At 43.6% G+C, this 16,464-nt stretch overlaps 1 protein-coding gene across 7 annotated transcripts in view; it reads left to right on the top strand.

The window, feature by feature from the left end:
- LOC105723611 (myeloid cell surface antigen CD33-like) overlaps positions 1–15,971 on the top strand; it is a 169,272-nt gene extending 153,301 nt beyond the window's left edge. For 5 of the 7 annotated variants that reach the window (XM_064380985.1, XM_064380984.1, XM_064380986.1 and 2 more), the window contains 5 exons: positions 6,725–6,846; positions 9,876–9,944; positions 10,012–10,392; positions 10,598–10,876; positions 11,098–11,633. In XM_064380985.1, the coding sequence (XP_064237055.1) occupies positions 6,756–6,846; positions 9,876–9,944; positions 10,012–10,392; positions 10,598–10,876; positions 11,098–11,420 (1,143 nt within the window). In that variant the 5' untranslated portion in view covers positions 6,725–6,755 and the 3' untranslated portion in view covers positions 11,421–11,633. Of the gene's footprint in view, positions 1–6,724; positions 6,847–9,875; positions 9,945–10,011; positions 10,393–10,597; positions 10,877–11,097; positions 11,634–13,537; positions 13,632–13,982; positions 14,064–14,436 lie in introns of those variants that run through there. The other 2 variants (XM_064380988.1, XM_064380989.1) reach the window with 2 other exon arrangements.
- The last annotated feature ends 493 nt before the right edge of the window (positions 15,972–16,464 follow it).

Raw genomic sequence — 16,464 nt, 5'->3', positions numbered from 1 at the left:
TCTACTGTCAGGTACTCACTATATCCACACTATGGCCCAACAATTCTACTGTCAGGTACTCACTATATCCACACTATGGCCCAACAATTCTACTGTCAGGTACTCACTATATCCACACTATGGCCCAACAATTCTACTGTCAGGTACTCACTATATCCACACTATGGCCCAACAATTCTACTGTCAGGTACTCACTATATCCACACTATGGCCCAACAATTCTACTGCCAGGTACTCACTATATCCACACTATGGCCCAACAATTCTACTGCCAGGTACTCACTATATCCACACTATGGCCCAACAATTCTACTGCCAGGTACTCACTATATCCACACTATGGCCCAACAATTCTACTGCCAGGTACTCACTATATCCACACTATGGCCCAACAATTCTACTGTCAGGTACTCACTATATCCACACTATGGCCCAACAATTCTACTGTCAGGTACTCACTATATCCACACTATGGCCCAACAATTCTACTGTCAGGTACTCACTATATCCACACTATGGCCCAACAATTCTACTGTCAGGTACTCACTATATCCACACTATGGCCCAACAATTCTACTGTCAGGTACTCACTATATCCACACTATGGCCCAACAATTCTACTGCCAGGTACTCACTATATCCACACTATGGTCCAACAATTCTACTGCCAGGTACTCACTATATCCACACTATGGCCCAACAATTCTACTGTCAGGTACTCACTATATCCACACTATGGTCCAACAATTCTACTGTCAGGTACTCACTATATCCACACTATGGCCCAACAATTCTACTGTCAGGTACTCACTATATCCACACTATGGCCCAACAATTCTACTGTCAGGTACTCACTATATCCACACTATGGCCCAACAATTCTACTGCCAGGTACTCACTATATCCACACTATGGCCCAACAATTCTACTGTCAGGTACTCACTATATCCACACTATGGCCCAACAATTCTACTGTCAGGTACTCACTATATCCACACTATGGCCCAACAATTCTACTGTCAGGTACTCACTATATCCACACTATGGCCCAACAATTCTACTGTCAGGTACTCACTATATCCACACTATGGACCAACAATTCTACTGTCAGGTACTCACTATATCCACACTATGGACCAACAATTCTACTGTCAGGTACTCACTATATCCACCCTATGGCCCAACAATTCTACTGCCAGGTACTCACTATATCCACACTATGGCCCAACAATTCTACTGCCAGGTACTCACTCAAGAAGGGTGAAAGCAAAAGTCTACATAAAGACCTGGACATGAACATTTCCAGCAGCATTACCTATAATAGCCAAAAGGTGGTATCAACTCAAACACACATAACAGGTGAACAAATAACTACAGTGTGGTGTTTCCATGTAACAGGATAATTCTCATCAATATATAGTAACAAACAATGCATAATACACACAACAGTGTGAATGAATTTTGAAAACATCTTGAGTCAAAGAAGTCAGATGCAAAAGCATGTTCTGTAATTTCACTTACATGAAGTTCGAGAACAGGCCAAACTAATCTACAAAGACAGAAATTCATAACAGTGACTGCTTCAGGTTGGGAGTGGGATTTGGGGATTAATGTGAATGGCACACAGGGGAACTTTCTGAGGTCCTGGGAATATTCTATATCGTAATTGGGATGGAGATTACAAGGTTATGTATTTACCAAAACACACTGAATTATGCAAATAAAATCTATGTGTTTCACTTTATGTAAATTTATCTTTCAGGAAAGAGAAATTAAAAACTTAACTGATGAAAAGTTTTGATTCCCTCTTTTTTTTTCATTAAACTAGCTAGCAATCTATCAATCTGATTTGTTCTTTCAAAGAATCAACTTTTGGGTTTGTTGATCTTTTATATGACTTTTTGTATCTCAATTTCATTCATTTCAGCTCTCATTTTGGTTATTTGTTTTCTTCTGCTATCTTTGGGGTTGGCTTGCTCTTGTTTTTCTAATTCCTCTAGGTGTAATGTTATGTTGCTAATTTGAGATCTTTCTAATTTTTGATATGGGCATTTAACACTATAAACTTTCCTATTAACACTGCTTTAGCTGTGTCTCTGAGATTCTGGTATGTTGCATCTTTGCTTTCCTGGATGCTAGGACCAAACTGGACTAGAGTAAATTGTGTGGTTCCTTCTGTCCCAAAGAAACATGTATTTTTAACTTGGGAACTACATCAGCCATATCTGGCTACATTAAGCATCCCAGTCTCCTCTGTATCTCATGCTGGGCTCTATGCAAAAGGGGCAGCCAGTGAAAGCATTATTGGTATGTCAATATTGGTATGTGAGGATTTGATCCCTCCATCATGTTGTTAGCTGGTTGTTATATAGACTTCATTGTATAGTTGCTTTATAGTGTCAGTGGGCTATATACTTAACCACTTATCACTTTCTGTGGTGGCATGTAACATTCTTTCACTTCCATGTTTGGCACTCCCTTAAGGATCTTTTATAAGTCAGGTATGGTGGTAATGAATGTTTTTAGTTTTTGCTTGTCTGAAAGGGATTTTAATTCTCCTTCATTTATGAAGCTTAGTTTGGCAGGACATGAAATTCTTGGCTGGAATTTGTTTTAAGAATGATGAATATACGCCCCAAATCTCTTTGGCTTGTTATGATTTCTGCTAAAAGCTCTTCTGTTAGCCTGATGGGGTTCCTTTTATACATGACCTGCCTCTTCCTTTCAGCTGCATTTAATATTTTTTCTTTCATGTGAACCTTAGAAAATCTAATGACTATGTGTCTTGGGGATAGTAATCTTGTATAGTATCTTGCTGGGGTTCTCTGAATTTTCTGAATTTATATGTCAACCTCTCTAGCAAGGTTGGGGAAATTTTTGTGGTTGATATCCTCAAATATGTTTTCCAAGTTGCTTGGTCTCTCTCTTTCTGAGATTCCAGTGGGACATAAGTTTCATGGATGATACCCTGACATATGTTTTCCAAGTTGTTTGCTTTCTCCCCATCCCCTTCATGGATGCCAGTGATTTATAGATTTGGCCTCTTTACATAATCTCTTATTTCTTGGAGGTTTTGTTCATTCCTTTTCATTCTTTTTGTTTTAATTGTACTTTAGGTTCTGGGGTACATGTGAGAGCCAGTCTTCAAGTTTTGAGATTCTTTCCTCAGCTTGGTCTATTCTGCCATTAATACTTGTGATTGCACTGTGAAATTATTGTAGTATGTTTTTCACCTGCAGACAAGTTAGGTTCCTTTTTATACCAGCTATTTTGTCTTTCAGTTCCTGTATTGTTTTATTGTGATTCTTAGTTTCCTTGGATTAGGTTTTGCCATTCTCCTGAATCTTGATGATCTTCATTCCTATCCACATTCTGAATTATATTTCTGTCATTTCAGACAGCTCAGCCTGCTTAAGAACCTTTGTTGGAAAACTGGTGTGGTCACACAGAGGACAAAGGACACTCTGGCCATTTGAGTTACCAGGTTTCTTGCATTGGTTCTTTCTCATATCTGTGAGTGTTCCTTTAACGGCAGTATAGATTGAGTATAATGAATAGCACTGCTATTATCAAGGTCACCACCAGAGTGGTTCCAGAAGGAGATGTAAAGGTGATTTTAGATGTGTGATCATTTTGTTTTTCAGGTGAAAGATATGGAAGAGTTTGATAAACTCTGAGAACAGACTTGAAACATTGGAAAGAATCTGAGTGTTGACATATTTATAAGCTCAGTGTATTAGATTTACAAGAGCTGTCTGATAACTTGTGGGAATCTTGCTGGGTTGTGAACTTGCCCGAGTAGGCAGCTGAAGGACTATAAAGAATAAAGAATGTATGGAATACATAATTGACTCTTTAAATCAAACTCTGTTTAAGGGAGTATAGTTTGTTCAATTTCAGCAAAAGAGAGTCACGGTGACTATGCTAAGTTTACAAGAAAAAAAGAAAGCAATGAGTGGAATTTGAAGGCTCAAGGGGTTTAAACAGTTAATAAATTGACCATCAATTTAAGAAATAATTGGTTTTAAGTAGTCCCCTATTTACACAAAAGCAGACCTCAACAAAGGCACACTAACCATTTCCAATGTGGGAAGTGGGGCCTGGGGTCCCTACTTCACACTTGACTGCACCAGTTCTGAGTAGTGAGGGCAACTCCCAAGTCCACAGAGCTCAAGGGCCTGAGCTGATTCCAACCCAGACCAAGCTGGCTGCAGGCCGGGCCAGGATGTCTCTGGCCTAGTCCCATTTGCAGATCCGTGATGAGTCCCAGAGGTGGATTTGTGTAGGAAAGAACCTTGCCAAAAGGAGGCCTGGCCTTTGCTCTCAACTACTTGGAGGGAACCTCTAAGCCCCTGGAATGTCTCGCTTGATTAGAGCCTCTTTGTTTACCTGAAAGCCTCAGACTTCACCAAATAGTTTAATAATATAACTAACGATAAGGACTTTGGGTCATTGGTATCAGCTCTATCTGTGGAGCAGCTGAAACTAAGGTCAGCCATGTAGACAGTCATCCACATCTGTGTGACAAAGCCACACCAGGACATCAAGGCTCCAGTGAGTGTCCTTGGCTGGTGATGCTCTATGCGTGTTGTCACATGTCACGTCAGGAGGAGTTACTGCTGTCTATGATTTTACTGGGAGGGGACAATTGGAAACTCCCCATTTGGAATTCCCTGGACTCTGTCCCATGCTCTTCTCCCCTTGGCTGACTTTAATCTGTATCCTTTTGCTGTCATGAGACATGCATGAGGATAACAGCTTTTGGTGAGTTCTCTAAGTCCTACTAGTGAACTAACAAAACTGAAGGTGGTCAGGGGACCCTTCAATGTGCAGGTGGCGTCAGAAGTGAGGGCGGTCTTGTGCACTGCTCCCTAACTACTCGGGACTGCTGGATTAAAGGCTGTGCAGGCTGTTTGAGGATAAAGGGGATTCCTGGCAACATTGCCTGGTTTGAACCCAGCATTGCCACTTACCTGCCACATGATCTCAGTTATCTCCCTCCCCTAAGCCTCTTTCTATACCTGTAAAATTGGGATATGAAATACTTCCTCTTCATAGGGCTGTTATGGTGCTTAACTTTAGAAGCAAGTGGAGAATGTAGAATGTAAAATCCTTCTTAGCTGGGCTCTCGTGTCTGAGGTCCTTATTACTAAGGAAAAAGATGGGATGAATACTAAAAAGAAACCAGCAACCATGGCCACAAAAAGCACCTGATCAGCTCTATTTGGCTGCATCAACATGAAGCATTCCTTTTAGACACAGCATTGTGCCAAGTCCCTGCAGAAACATGTCCCTCCCTCCATCTAGACTGTGCATGGTCAGTGATGCCTGGTCTGAACAGTCAGGATGAAGATGGCAGAACTGGCTTCATACGGAGCCTGTGGCATGACCCTGACTGTCTCATGCTATGAGACCCTCATGAGGACCCTGCTCTCAGGAGGGGGTTGTGTAGGCTTGGAGGTGCCTCGACTTTCAGGGACTCACTCTCATTCTCTCAAGCAACCCCCAGAACTATACCTGGCCCATCTCATCCACGATCCCCCATGACTTTGAGCATCTTGTCTGAAACCCTGTCTCTCCAGTCAGGAGTGGCAGCATCCAGTGCTCACCTAGGGGCAGGAGGCAGCCTAGGGACCAGCCCCAAAAAGCCCTTAATCTCTTTCTGGAGCTCAGCTTTGTACCTTCTATCAAGAGAGCAGAACGTCACAGTCTCTCCCAGGGCAAAGTTTTGCTTGGTGCAGCCAGAGAGGACGCTAATGAATAGTGACTCCTCCCTGTCTATTGGACTTGGAGACCACAAAGAATGTTAACCTGCAATCTTTGAGGAGCTGTACACAAGGTAGATTTCTGACAGGTCCCTACCTGCGTCTTTGTGGAGCTGTCTGAGCAAACCCCATCACCCCACATGCTTCACACCACCCGGGGGGAGCCATGGAGTTGCATGATGCATGAGCACTAATCTTTGTCTACAACCTCCTGGGGATAGGGATAAGCAGCAGACAGAGAAGGTGAGAGGCAGGAGCCCCAAATCAGCTTCCAGAGAAGATGGAAGTGAAATGAAGAAATAATAATAATGACATTAACAATAGCAATAACATTACTAATAACATTAAATAACTGCTTCCTGTAGTTTTCATTCCTGTTTGGTGAGATTGTAAATCTTGACATACGTTAGTCTCTGAATGGGTGGGAGTCAGGTGTCAGGAAGCATTTGGGGGTCAAAGAGGATGGAGAAGATTGAAGCAGGGATCCCTGCAACTCTCTGGGTGAGCAGCAGGGGGCGCCAGGACTAGGAAGGGAATGTTGAGTTGGATGCACAGACATAAGAGGGTGTCATGGGGCAGTGGGAAGTCCACAGACTGTCTCAGAAGGAAAATTACTTGATTTCTGTGTGCTTCAGTGTCCTTATCTGCAAGTGGACATCAGAGCTTCTATCTTTATGAGCCTGAGAACAAAAACCAGGCAGAATAAATGAACAACCACAGCAGCAACAACAAACAAGAACAAGAGCCAAACCAAGTAGAGAGATGGTCCCTTCTATCATCTGACCCTGAAATCCAGACACATTTAAAACCAGATCTACCCCTCAGATTTCCCAGACAATAGAAGTCAATGCATTATTTTCCCCTTTCAAAGTGGGGGAGGGGAGAAGCATGCTGTAACACTGGAGGGAAACAACTACGATTTTTATATAAACATTAATTCCATTATGTGTTTCCTTAAGGTTGCCTAATGTACACATTGTGGGAGAGGCCATGAGAGTTGCTACAAAGCCCTTTGGAGATGGAGATCATGAAGCCAGCAAATGGTCAAGGGCTGTGAGTCTTCGAAAATCTGTCTTGGTAAGTGATGATGACATCTCCACATGCAAACCTGTCTCCAGAGAAGACACATTCCCATCCACTCAATGCTGCTGATCCTCCTAAACAATTCCAATGGGCTTTTGCCCAGTGAGAAAGGGATATTTGTATGTACATTCACATTCTGTTTCTTATTCATCTGAAGTTATTTTTCTGTGCCCCTCACATTCTCAATAATTACTAAGAGAAATTTCTTGATTAACTCACACTCTATACCTGAACTTTTGTGCATCTCACAATGGTTCCTTTTGAGCCCCTTTCCTTTTGAGCTTAAACTTCCTTGGAGTAATCAGAATAACCTCCAAATAGGTAAGACTCAAAGAGATGATGTTTATTTTGTACACGCTTAAAACACAAATTGTATTTTTGCTAGTTGAAGCTAAGACTTGTATTTTAAAACAGGGCAATAACTTTCCTTCCTCCTATGTTAAAACATTTCAAAAAAAAATCTTAAAATCTTAAAAATCATTTTAAATACTGGGATAAATTTCTTTAAACATAAATTTCCAATAATTTCTTTTAAAAAGTCATATCTATTTCAGAACTCTATTTCAGAACATACTCTATTTCAGAACTCTAATATCACTAGAGCCCCCCAAAAATCTCCAGAGTTTTTAGGCATAAAAATTCTCTTGTCTTTCAGCAGACACTTGATCAGTTTGCCTGTATCAATAATCTTAGCTATGAATTCATATTGCAGAGTCTATATGCTGGAACATTAAATTAAAAAATGAAGTGATTTATTTTATTCTAGTTGCTCCAAAAATAAAGCATGTAAAAACTTCAGTCACAAATGTAAAATGTTGTCAGAACAGAATGCTAAACACTTTTTCATTATTAGACATCATTATTAAATACAAGTGATAAATAATATAGAAAATAATACCTATTGTTTAAGAGGCATATATATGTGATAGAAATAAAAAGCCTGGCTTCATTTAAGTTAGATTACATTTATTTGTGGACACAAACAGAGGCCCATGTATGAGAGCAGAGAAGGGCAGAGGAGGGGAGCAGTGGGAAGGATGGTGTAGACTATGTGGGGCCCTGCTGGCCACACAGCAACCTGGAGCCTTTAGGGAGAGCATAGATTCAGTGGGACTTTCACTCTGACAGGACCCCTCAGCCTCCCTGGACAGAGCAGACCCAAGTGGGTCATGGGAGCCAGAGAAACTAGAAAGGTGCTTCCTGGGTCCTCCAGGAGGAGGGATAGGGGCTTGAACCAGGGAGGCAGGGGTAGGGTGAGGATATGCTTTTGGATGTGTGTGGAAGGTCGAGCTCACAGGGTTTTCTAATGGATGTGGTCAGCAAGGGGAAGGCAAGACCAAGGATGAGGCCAGAATATTCCCCTGAGCACCTGAAAGGAAGGAGCTGTGTCCATAGAGGACTTCAGAGGGAAGGCTTTCAGGGACGAGGATAATTCTGAGAATCCCCCTGACATCCAAATGGGAATAGGACAGAAACAGCTAAATGCAAATGCCTGGAGTACAGGAGGGGGGTCCAGGCTGGGGATGTTTCAGTGCACAGCCGGAGTAAAGTGATGATCACATATGAGGTAAGGAAGGGGTGATGACAGGCAGAAGAGAACACATATTTGTCATTGGTGCTTTTGTGACAACATATGCTATCTTCAATCTTTTTGAAAATAGTCATCCTAATGGATACAGTCAGATCTGTGCCACACAATCTAGGAAGGCAGATTTCCAAATCTCAGGTAAGAGATCAGCATAGCCACACTGTCTGAAACTCTTGACAAACAAGAGGGAATAAGAGCGTTAGGAAATTTCTGAAAAACTAAATTCCAACAAGACAATTGAAACATGAAAAACTAAGCCTGAACTTTTATTAGAAGGAGAACCTCAAACCCACACATGGTCAGAAGTCATTCATCTCTGCACAGAGTGGAGGGAAACTCCAAAGTCAAGTCTTAAATATATCTTAAAAATGAAGATGTGAATCTCACTGCATGTATTTAGTGAACTTTATCAGGCATAATTTACATGAAATAAAGTGTCTGTATATTACACTCATATTATCTGAAATATGTCTTTGGGCCACATTTAACTATGAGAAGCATATTTTTTCATTAAAGGAAATGCTAATCTCTATAATGAGGACCTTAAAAAAAATCGCTCCTGTCCACACTACACTGAGTGGCAACATTAACCGAAAAGAAGTGTCTTCTGCACTGGTTCATAGAACCAGTGTTCTTCTTTATGTTTTACATGAAGATGCTGCATGGTTCTTATTTTGGAGGTGTCATTGAAACTGCAAATCTGTATACTACTTATCAGGGAAAAATTCTATAGCCACATTTCTTTAAAAATACCCAATATGCTACCATGACACATGGCAAAATCATCAGTGTCCACGGCTCTAAAGCCAGACAGTGTGTGTGTGCTAAGGATGTGAGGTGATGGATGGGGACCATCTCAAGGGGAGGGGCCAGGTCAGTGCTGTCTCTTCTCTCCATTGCCACCTACACACGGATACTCACTATTTATTTGGTGAATGAATGAATGGCTACCACCTTCACTGCACCTAGGGACACTCTTCATTTTTTTAGTCCCAGACACTCCCATAGACCCTACAGAATCCTATATCCTGCAGGATCAATGACCTCATGGCTCAAGATGAGGCTGTGACTAGGGCCAGGAGTGACCAGTTCCCAGGTGTAAACAGTGATGCACAGAAAAACACCTCAGAGTGAGAGGGTCTTCGACACAGGTGTCCCACACTTCAGATGTCTCCAGAGGTCCTGGTCCAGGCTCTGGCATTGGAGGGAAGTCCTGAGGTGGGAGGCAGAAAGTGGTCTCTGCTCCTTCTCTGGTCCCCTTTGGGCAGGTCTCTGCGGTCACTTGGCTTTGGAGTTTTCCTCCATTCTGTGCAGAGGCGGAGACCTCTGACCATCTGTGGGTTTGAGGTTCCTCTTCTGTGAACTGCCAAGATCTCGTGCTTCTCCCCACAGTGACCTGGTTCAGTCCCCACAGTCCTCTTCTCTGCTCACACAGGAAGCTCAGGAAGCCTCTGCCTCCGAGATGCTGCTGCCCCAGCTCCTGCTGCCACTACCCCTACTGTGGGCAGGTGAGTGTCCCTGGGGCTGTGAGAGGGGCTGTGGGGATGAGCCCAACTGACCCTCATGTCTCTACAGGGGCCCTCACCCAGGATGCAGGATTCCGGCTGGAGGTGCCAGAGTCCGTGAGGGTGCAAGAGGGTCTGTGCGTCTTTGTGCATTGTTCAGTCTTCTACATACAGTATGGCTGGAAAGATTCTACTCCTGCTTATGGGTACTGGTTCCGGGAAGGGGTCAGTGTAGACCAGGACACTCCAGTGGCCACAAACAACTCAACTCAAAAAGTGCAGAAGGAGACCCAGGGCCGATTCCACCTCCTCGGTGATCCCGGGAGGAACAACTGCTCTCTGAGCATCAGAGACGCCAGGAGGAAGGACAATGGTTCATACTTCTTTCGGGTGGAGAGAGGAAGAATAAAATTTAGCTACAAATATTTCCAGCTCTCTGTGCATGTGACAGGTAAGGCATGGGCTCCAGGAGTGGCACAAGGGGAAGGTTAAGGGGGCCACAGGGAAGGGCTCAGATGGGACTTGTATCCTTGAAGGGTGTTGGGAATGAAGCATGTTGGGCTCAGGAGAGGAGCTGGACCAGAGCCTGAGCCTCCCACAGGGCCACACCTTGGATATACCTCCTGATCCTGCATCCCCACCTCTGTCTTTACCAGCCCTAACCCACAAGCCCGACATCCTCATCCCGGAGTTCCTAAAGTCTGGCCACCCCAGCAACCTGACCTGCTCTGTGCCCTGGGCCTGTGAGCAAGGAACACCCTCCATCTTCTCCTGGATGTCCGCTGCCCCCACCTCCCTGGGCTCCAGGACTCTCCAGTCCTCAGTGCTCATGATCACCCCACGGCCCCAGGACCACGGCACTAACCTCACCTGTCAGGTGACATTCCCTGGAGCTGGTGTGGCCACGGAGAGAATCATCCAGCTCAGTGTCTCTTGTGAGTGCTGGGGCCAGGATGCCTAGGTCCCTGAGGGCGTGATGGGGAGAGGAGGACCAGGACTGGGGCCACTTGGTGGCTGTGTCTTGGAGGCCTCGCTGAGTAGGGGAACTAAAAGGATCTAAGCTGTCACTCGACATTTCTGTGGGTTTCTAGAGGAGTGCCTACCTTCATCTCACTCCCACCCCAACTAAATGAGAAATCCTCTCTTGCTGTACTAGATCCCAAAATGAACCCAGCGATTGAAGCCTCCCTAGAAGATGGCACAGGTAGGACAGAGCCCCTATCCGTGGCACTGAAAAGCAGGGCCTTCAGCTCAGGGCAGAGCCAGGCTCTTGCCTCATCCTGGCTCACCAAGGTAACCAGAAACCCCCTGTTGGCCAACTCTGGGACCCTCCCTATCCCCAGCTCCCATGGACACCTGAGCACGTGTCTGCATAGGCCCACAGATTCCTCCAAATACACGTCCTGGCCCCACAATAAGGACCAAGTGACATTCACACAGCAGGACCAGCCTTTGAGCCCCTTATCCTCCACCTCCTAAATACTCCTCTAGCCTCAACTTTTTAATATTTCCCAGTAGTTTAATGTACTTCTGGACAGGTAATATAATCATATGGGCATAAATGCTAAATCCATAGCAGAGTATGTCCTCAGATGCCTGTACCTGTCCCCAGAACCAACCAGTGTCCATCCTGGCTGCTCTGAGCCTTGGTGTATTCCCTGGAAGGATCTCAGAGGTCATTTGGTATCAGCAGCACAGACTGTCCTCACTCTCCTCTTGGACTGTGTAGTGTTCCATTGAAGAGTTGGATCCTAATTCTGTATATATCTTCTTGAAGTGGAAAATCATGTTTCTACCAACAGAAACAATGGATTGAACAGTCTTCTATCTACTTTACAAGTCTATGTCTATGTCTGTGGGATCAGTTCTTTAAAGCAAAATAGCTGGGTCTTATGTTCTTTCTGATTTTGAGATATGGCCAAATTGTTCTCAATCAACAGTGGACAAGTTTACATTTCCAACAGCGTGGGGTGAAAGTCTTTTCTTTTCTTTTTTTTTTTGAGAGTCTCACTCTGTCCCAGGCTGGAGTGCAGTAGCATGGTCTCGGCTCACTGCAACCTCTGCCTCATGGGTTCAAGCAATTCTTGTGCCTTGGCCTCCCAAGTAGCTGGTAGACTACAGGTGCCTGCACCACGCCTGGCTAATGCATTTTAGTAGAAATGGGGTTTCACCATGTTGCCCAGGGTTGTCTGCAACTCTAGAGCTCAGGCAATCTGTCTCCCTCAGCCTCCCAAAGTGCTTGGACCACAGGCATAAGCCACCATACCCAGCCAAAAGTGTGTTTTCATCAATCCAATGTGGAATGAAACCTTTTGCTTTTTCCCAGTATTAGATGAAAATTGGTATCTCCATATAATTTTTTTCTTTATATGAACTTTTAAAATTGAGATAAAATTAAATTGAGGTAACATTAAATTTACCATTTGAATCATTTTAAATATATGGTAAACTGGCTTTTAGTCACATATTGTACAACCATAACCATGATCTAATCCAAGAACATTTTCTTTATTTCAAAAATCCACTCTGTCCCCATTAAGCAGTCACTTCTCATTATCCCCTCCTCTGGCAAGCACTAATCTGCCTTCTGTCTCTACAGATTTGCCTATTTCTGACGTTTCATATAAGTAGAATCACACAAAATGCAGCCTCTTGTGTCTTATTTTTTCACATAACATAATTCTGTCAAGATTCACACCTGTACTATGCATGAGTTCTTCATTCCTTTTGAAATCCAATATCCCATTGTATGGAGAGACCATGTTTTGCTCATTCACTCCTCAGTTGATGAACATTACAGCTATTAACACTTTTTGGCTATTACTAATAATACTGCCAGGAACATTCACGTACAACTTTTTATTGGAACCTATTTTTTTATTTTGCTTGAGTATATCCCTAGGAGTGGAATTTTTAGGTCATGTTGTAATCCTGTGTTTCACTTTTTGAGGAAATGCCAGACTCTTATCCAGTGTCAGCACCACTTTACATTGCACCAGCAACATAGAGAGTTGCAAATTCTCCATATTCTTTTGAACATTCTCATTTTTCTTTTTAAAAAGAACTATGGCCTTCTAGTGCATGTAAAGTAGTAACTCATTGTGGCTACAATATGCATTAACATACTGATGAATAGTATTGAACATATTTTCATGGACTAATTGGTATTTGTATCTTTTTTTGGAGAAGTTTTCACTCAGGCTCTTTGTCTACTTTTTAATAGGTTAATTTGGGTTGTTTGTAATTTGAGTGGTTTATAAATTACATGCTCTTTATATATGCTGGATACTACACCCTTGCCAGATCCGTGCTTTACAAATGTATTTTCCCATTCTGTGGGTCGTCTATTTACTTTCTTGATAGTGCCATTCAATGCAAAATAGTTTTTAATTTTTATAAAGTCCAAATTATGTATCATTTCTTCCTCCAATTGTTGGACAGTCAGGGCACAGCTTAGGGTGAGCCCTGGGCTGATGTGGTAGCACATCTAAGGATACAGGAAGGATCTGGAGAACCAATGTCCAAGTTGTCTTGGGAGAGGAAGGACACGGATTGTGGTTTAGCAGGTGAATGGGCCTCATCCCACCTTTTTGCAGGGAAATCAGGAACCGTGGCAGAGGTAGTTGTTTTGGCCGTGGGAGTAGTGGCTGTGAAAATTCTGCTTCTCTGCCTCTGCCTCATCATCCTCAGGTAAGCACTGCCTGAAGACCAAGGGCAGGCATGGGGAGGGCAGAGGACATGATGCTGAATCTCAGAATCTCAATCCTGGGGCTAGCAGACAGTTTAAGAGGGCCTGGGGCCAGGCAGGAGGCTGAATTGGTGGTGAGTATTTCAGATAGGCCATTTGTAGTTAGTTTGTATCTTTCCCAACTGTGGGACAAATGCCAGGATGGGGAGCTTCCTCCTGTCATCAAGGAGGTCCAGACCTGTTCTTCCTCCCTCACGATCCCTCCAGCCCCTTAACAGGGCACAGGAAGGTGAGTTGGCTGCCCTTTGCTCCCCCATGTGGCCACGCTGACAGGCCCTTGTCTCTTCACTCAGTGTCAATTTCTACAAGAAGGCAGTGGTGAGTGCAGTAGAAGTCCAGGAGAATGTATACACTGTCATGGATTAATCTCTCAGGTGAGTGATGTGGACTCTCACCCTCCAACATCCTGCTGGACACCTCCTCCACAATGGCCTCCAGGATTGTTCTGCCCATGGCCAAAGTTAAGCTAACTCTCTTCCTCCTCAAACCCACTTCTCCTGGGATCTTCATCCTGCAGGTGACATAGAGGCCTCACCTCTAAAGTCAGAACCAGGGTGTGGGTCTCCACTTTGACCCCCTCCCTTCTCCAGATCCCATAAATCACTAGCTCTTGTCTCCCCTTCTCCTAAGCAGGGCTCATCTTGACCCTGGTCATTTCTCCATCTTGACCCTGGTCATTCTTGTGGCTCACCTCTTCCCTGGTCATTGAACCTTTTCACCTCCTGCCTCCATCTGTCCCCAACACAGGCCTCCAGACTGTGCTTCCAGATGTCTCCTCATCCAGTTCGTCCACAGTCTGAACGGCCATGTTTCCTCTCCATTGCTGGAGACTGAAGTGAAATACCACTGCCTGGACTGAAGGCCTTTCATGATCTGTCCTCTGCTGGACTCTGCTCCTAATCCCCCTTTTTCTTGCATCACCCAAAGTCTCACCACACCCATTAGGCCAAGCCCTCTGTGACTGAGACTTTGCATGTACAGTTCCTTCTCCTGAAATGCCCTTCCTCCCCATTCCTGCCAATCCAGGTCTTTATCATCCTTCAGGTTGTCTTAAATGTCACCCAGGTGCATGTGTATTTTTGTGTAATTTTTCTGTTATATCAAGCAGAGATGTGGCATTTATTCATTCATTTATAGACATATTCAGTAACTATACTCAATATATATAACTACTATGTGCTAGCATTTCTGAATATGCAAGAAGTTCATCAATAGATATAGACTCAAAGATCTCTGTCATCGAGCTGTTGTTCTGAAGAGTAGAAGGATAAAAATAAAAAGAAATAAGTAAAACAATATCTCCACGTTGGATGGAGATATTTGTTTAGAGAACAATAACACAGGGAAAGAAGCACAGAATGTACTGGGAAACAGTTTCTATATCTGACAGTGGAAAGAGGTGATGTTTAGGCAAAGACATGGAGGTGCTTAAGAGGCAGGTTCTGTTTCTGAATAAGAGAAAAGCATTCCAGGAAGAGAATAAGGTGAAGAGCAAGTGCATTGCTCAGAGGCAGCAGCAGGCCTGGTGCTGTAGACACAACCAGGGCCCCGTGTCTGAGAGTAGAGGAAGGCTAAGGAGGGGAACAGCAGGGAGGACGCTGCAGACTGTGTGGGGTGCTGCAGTGCATACAAGGAACCTGGAGCCTTTGGGAAGAGCAGAGACACAACTGGACTCTCACTCTGACCTTGACTGCCCAGGTCAGAGCTGGCCCAAGTGGGTCATGGCAGCCACAGGGAGACTGGGAAGGCACTGTTGAGTCCTCCAGGAGGAGGGATGAGGACTAAGCCAGGGAGGCAGGGTGGGCTGAGGACATGTTTTTGGATGTGTGTGTAAGGTCAAGCTAACAGGGATCACAAGCTCACAAGCTAACGATGTGTTCAGTGAGGGGAAGGCAAGACCAAGGATAAGGCCAGAGAGGACTGCAGAAAGAATAGCTTTCTTAGGGGATGATAATTCTGAGAATCCACCTGACATTGGAATGGGAATAGGAGGGAGACAGCTGGATGTAAATGTCAGGAGCTCAAGAGAGGGGTCCAGGCTGGAGATGTTACAATGCACAGCTGGAGTAAAGCCATGACAACAGACAAAGTAAGGAAGGGACAATTACAGACAGAGAAGAGGACACACATTTGTCATTGATGACCTTGGCAACAGTAGGTTTTTGTTTTCTTGTTTACTAACTCTAATCATTTACTTAGATCATCTTTGATTTTTTAAAACCATATTTTCTGCTTTATTGAAGTGTAATTGACAAATTAAAATTGTATATATTTACAGTGTACGTGATATTTTGTGGCTGTTCACCTCTTCCCTTCATTATTATTCTCTCTTAATTGACAGACAAAACTTGTATGTATTCACAGTATACAACATCACATTTTGAAATACTGTATGTATACATGCTAGAAGGCGAAGTCCAGCTAAATAATAGACCCATTACCTCACACACACATGAACAACTCTGCAAGTTAAACTAACACCCTGTAGTCATCTGAAGATTGCTTTGTATCTGGCAATATTTGTTTTCTTTTTATTTGTTTTGTTTTGCCTTGTGATAAGAACATTTGAAATTTACTCTCAGCCATTTTGAAATGTATGACACAGTATTTTAACTATAGTCACCATGCTGTACGTGAGATCACCAGAACGTATTCCTCCTGTGTAACTGAAACTTTGTTCTTTCACCAACATGTGGCCATTGTCCCGAACCCCAGATCCTGGCCACCAAGGTTCCACCCTCATTTTATGACTTTGAATTTTTCAGATTCCACATA

Source organism: Aotus nancymaae, unplaced genomic scaffold (assembly GCF_030222135.1).
Source record: "Aotus nancymaae isolate 86718 unplaced genomic scaffold, 86718_ANA_hifiasm-v0.15.2.pri h1tg000028l, whole genome shotgun sequence".
Classification (NCBI taxonomy): Eukaryota; Metazoa; Chordata; class Mammalia; order Primates; family Aotidae; genus Aotus; species Aotus nancymaae.
Note: the sequence above shows the minus strand (reverse complement) of the source record. Positions and strands in the feature narration are given on the sequence as shown.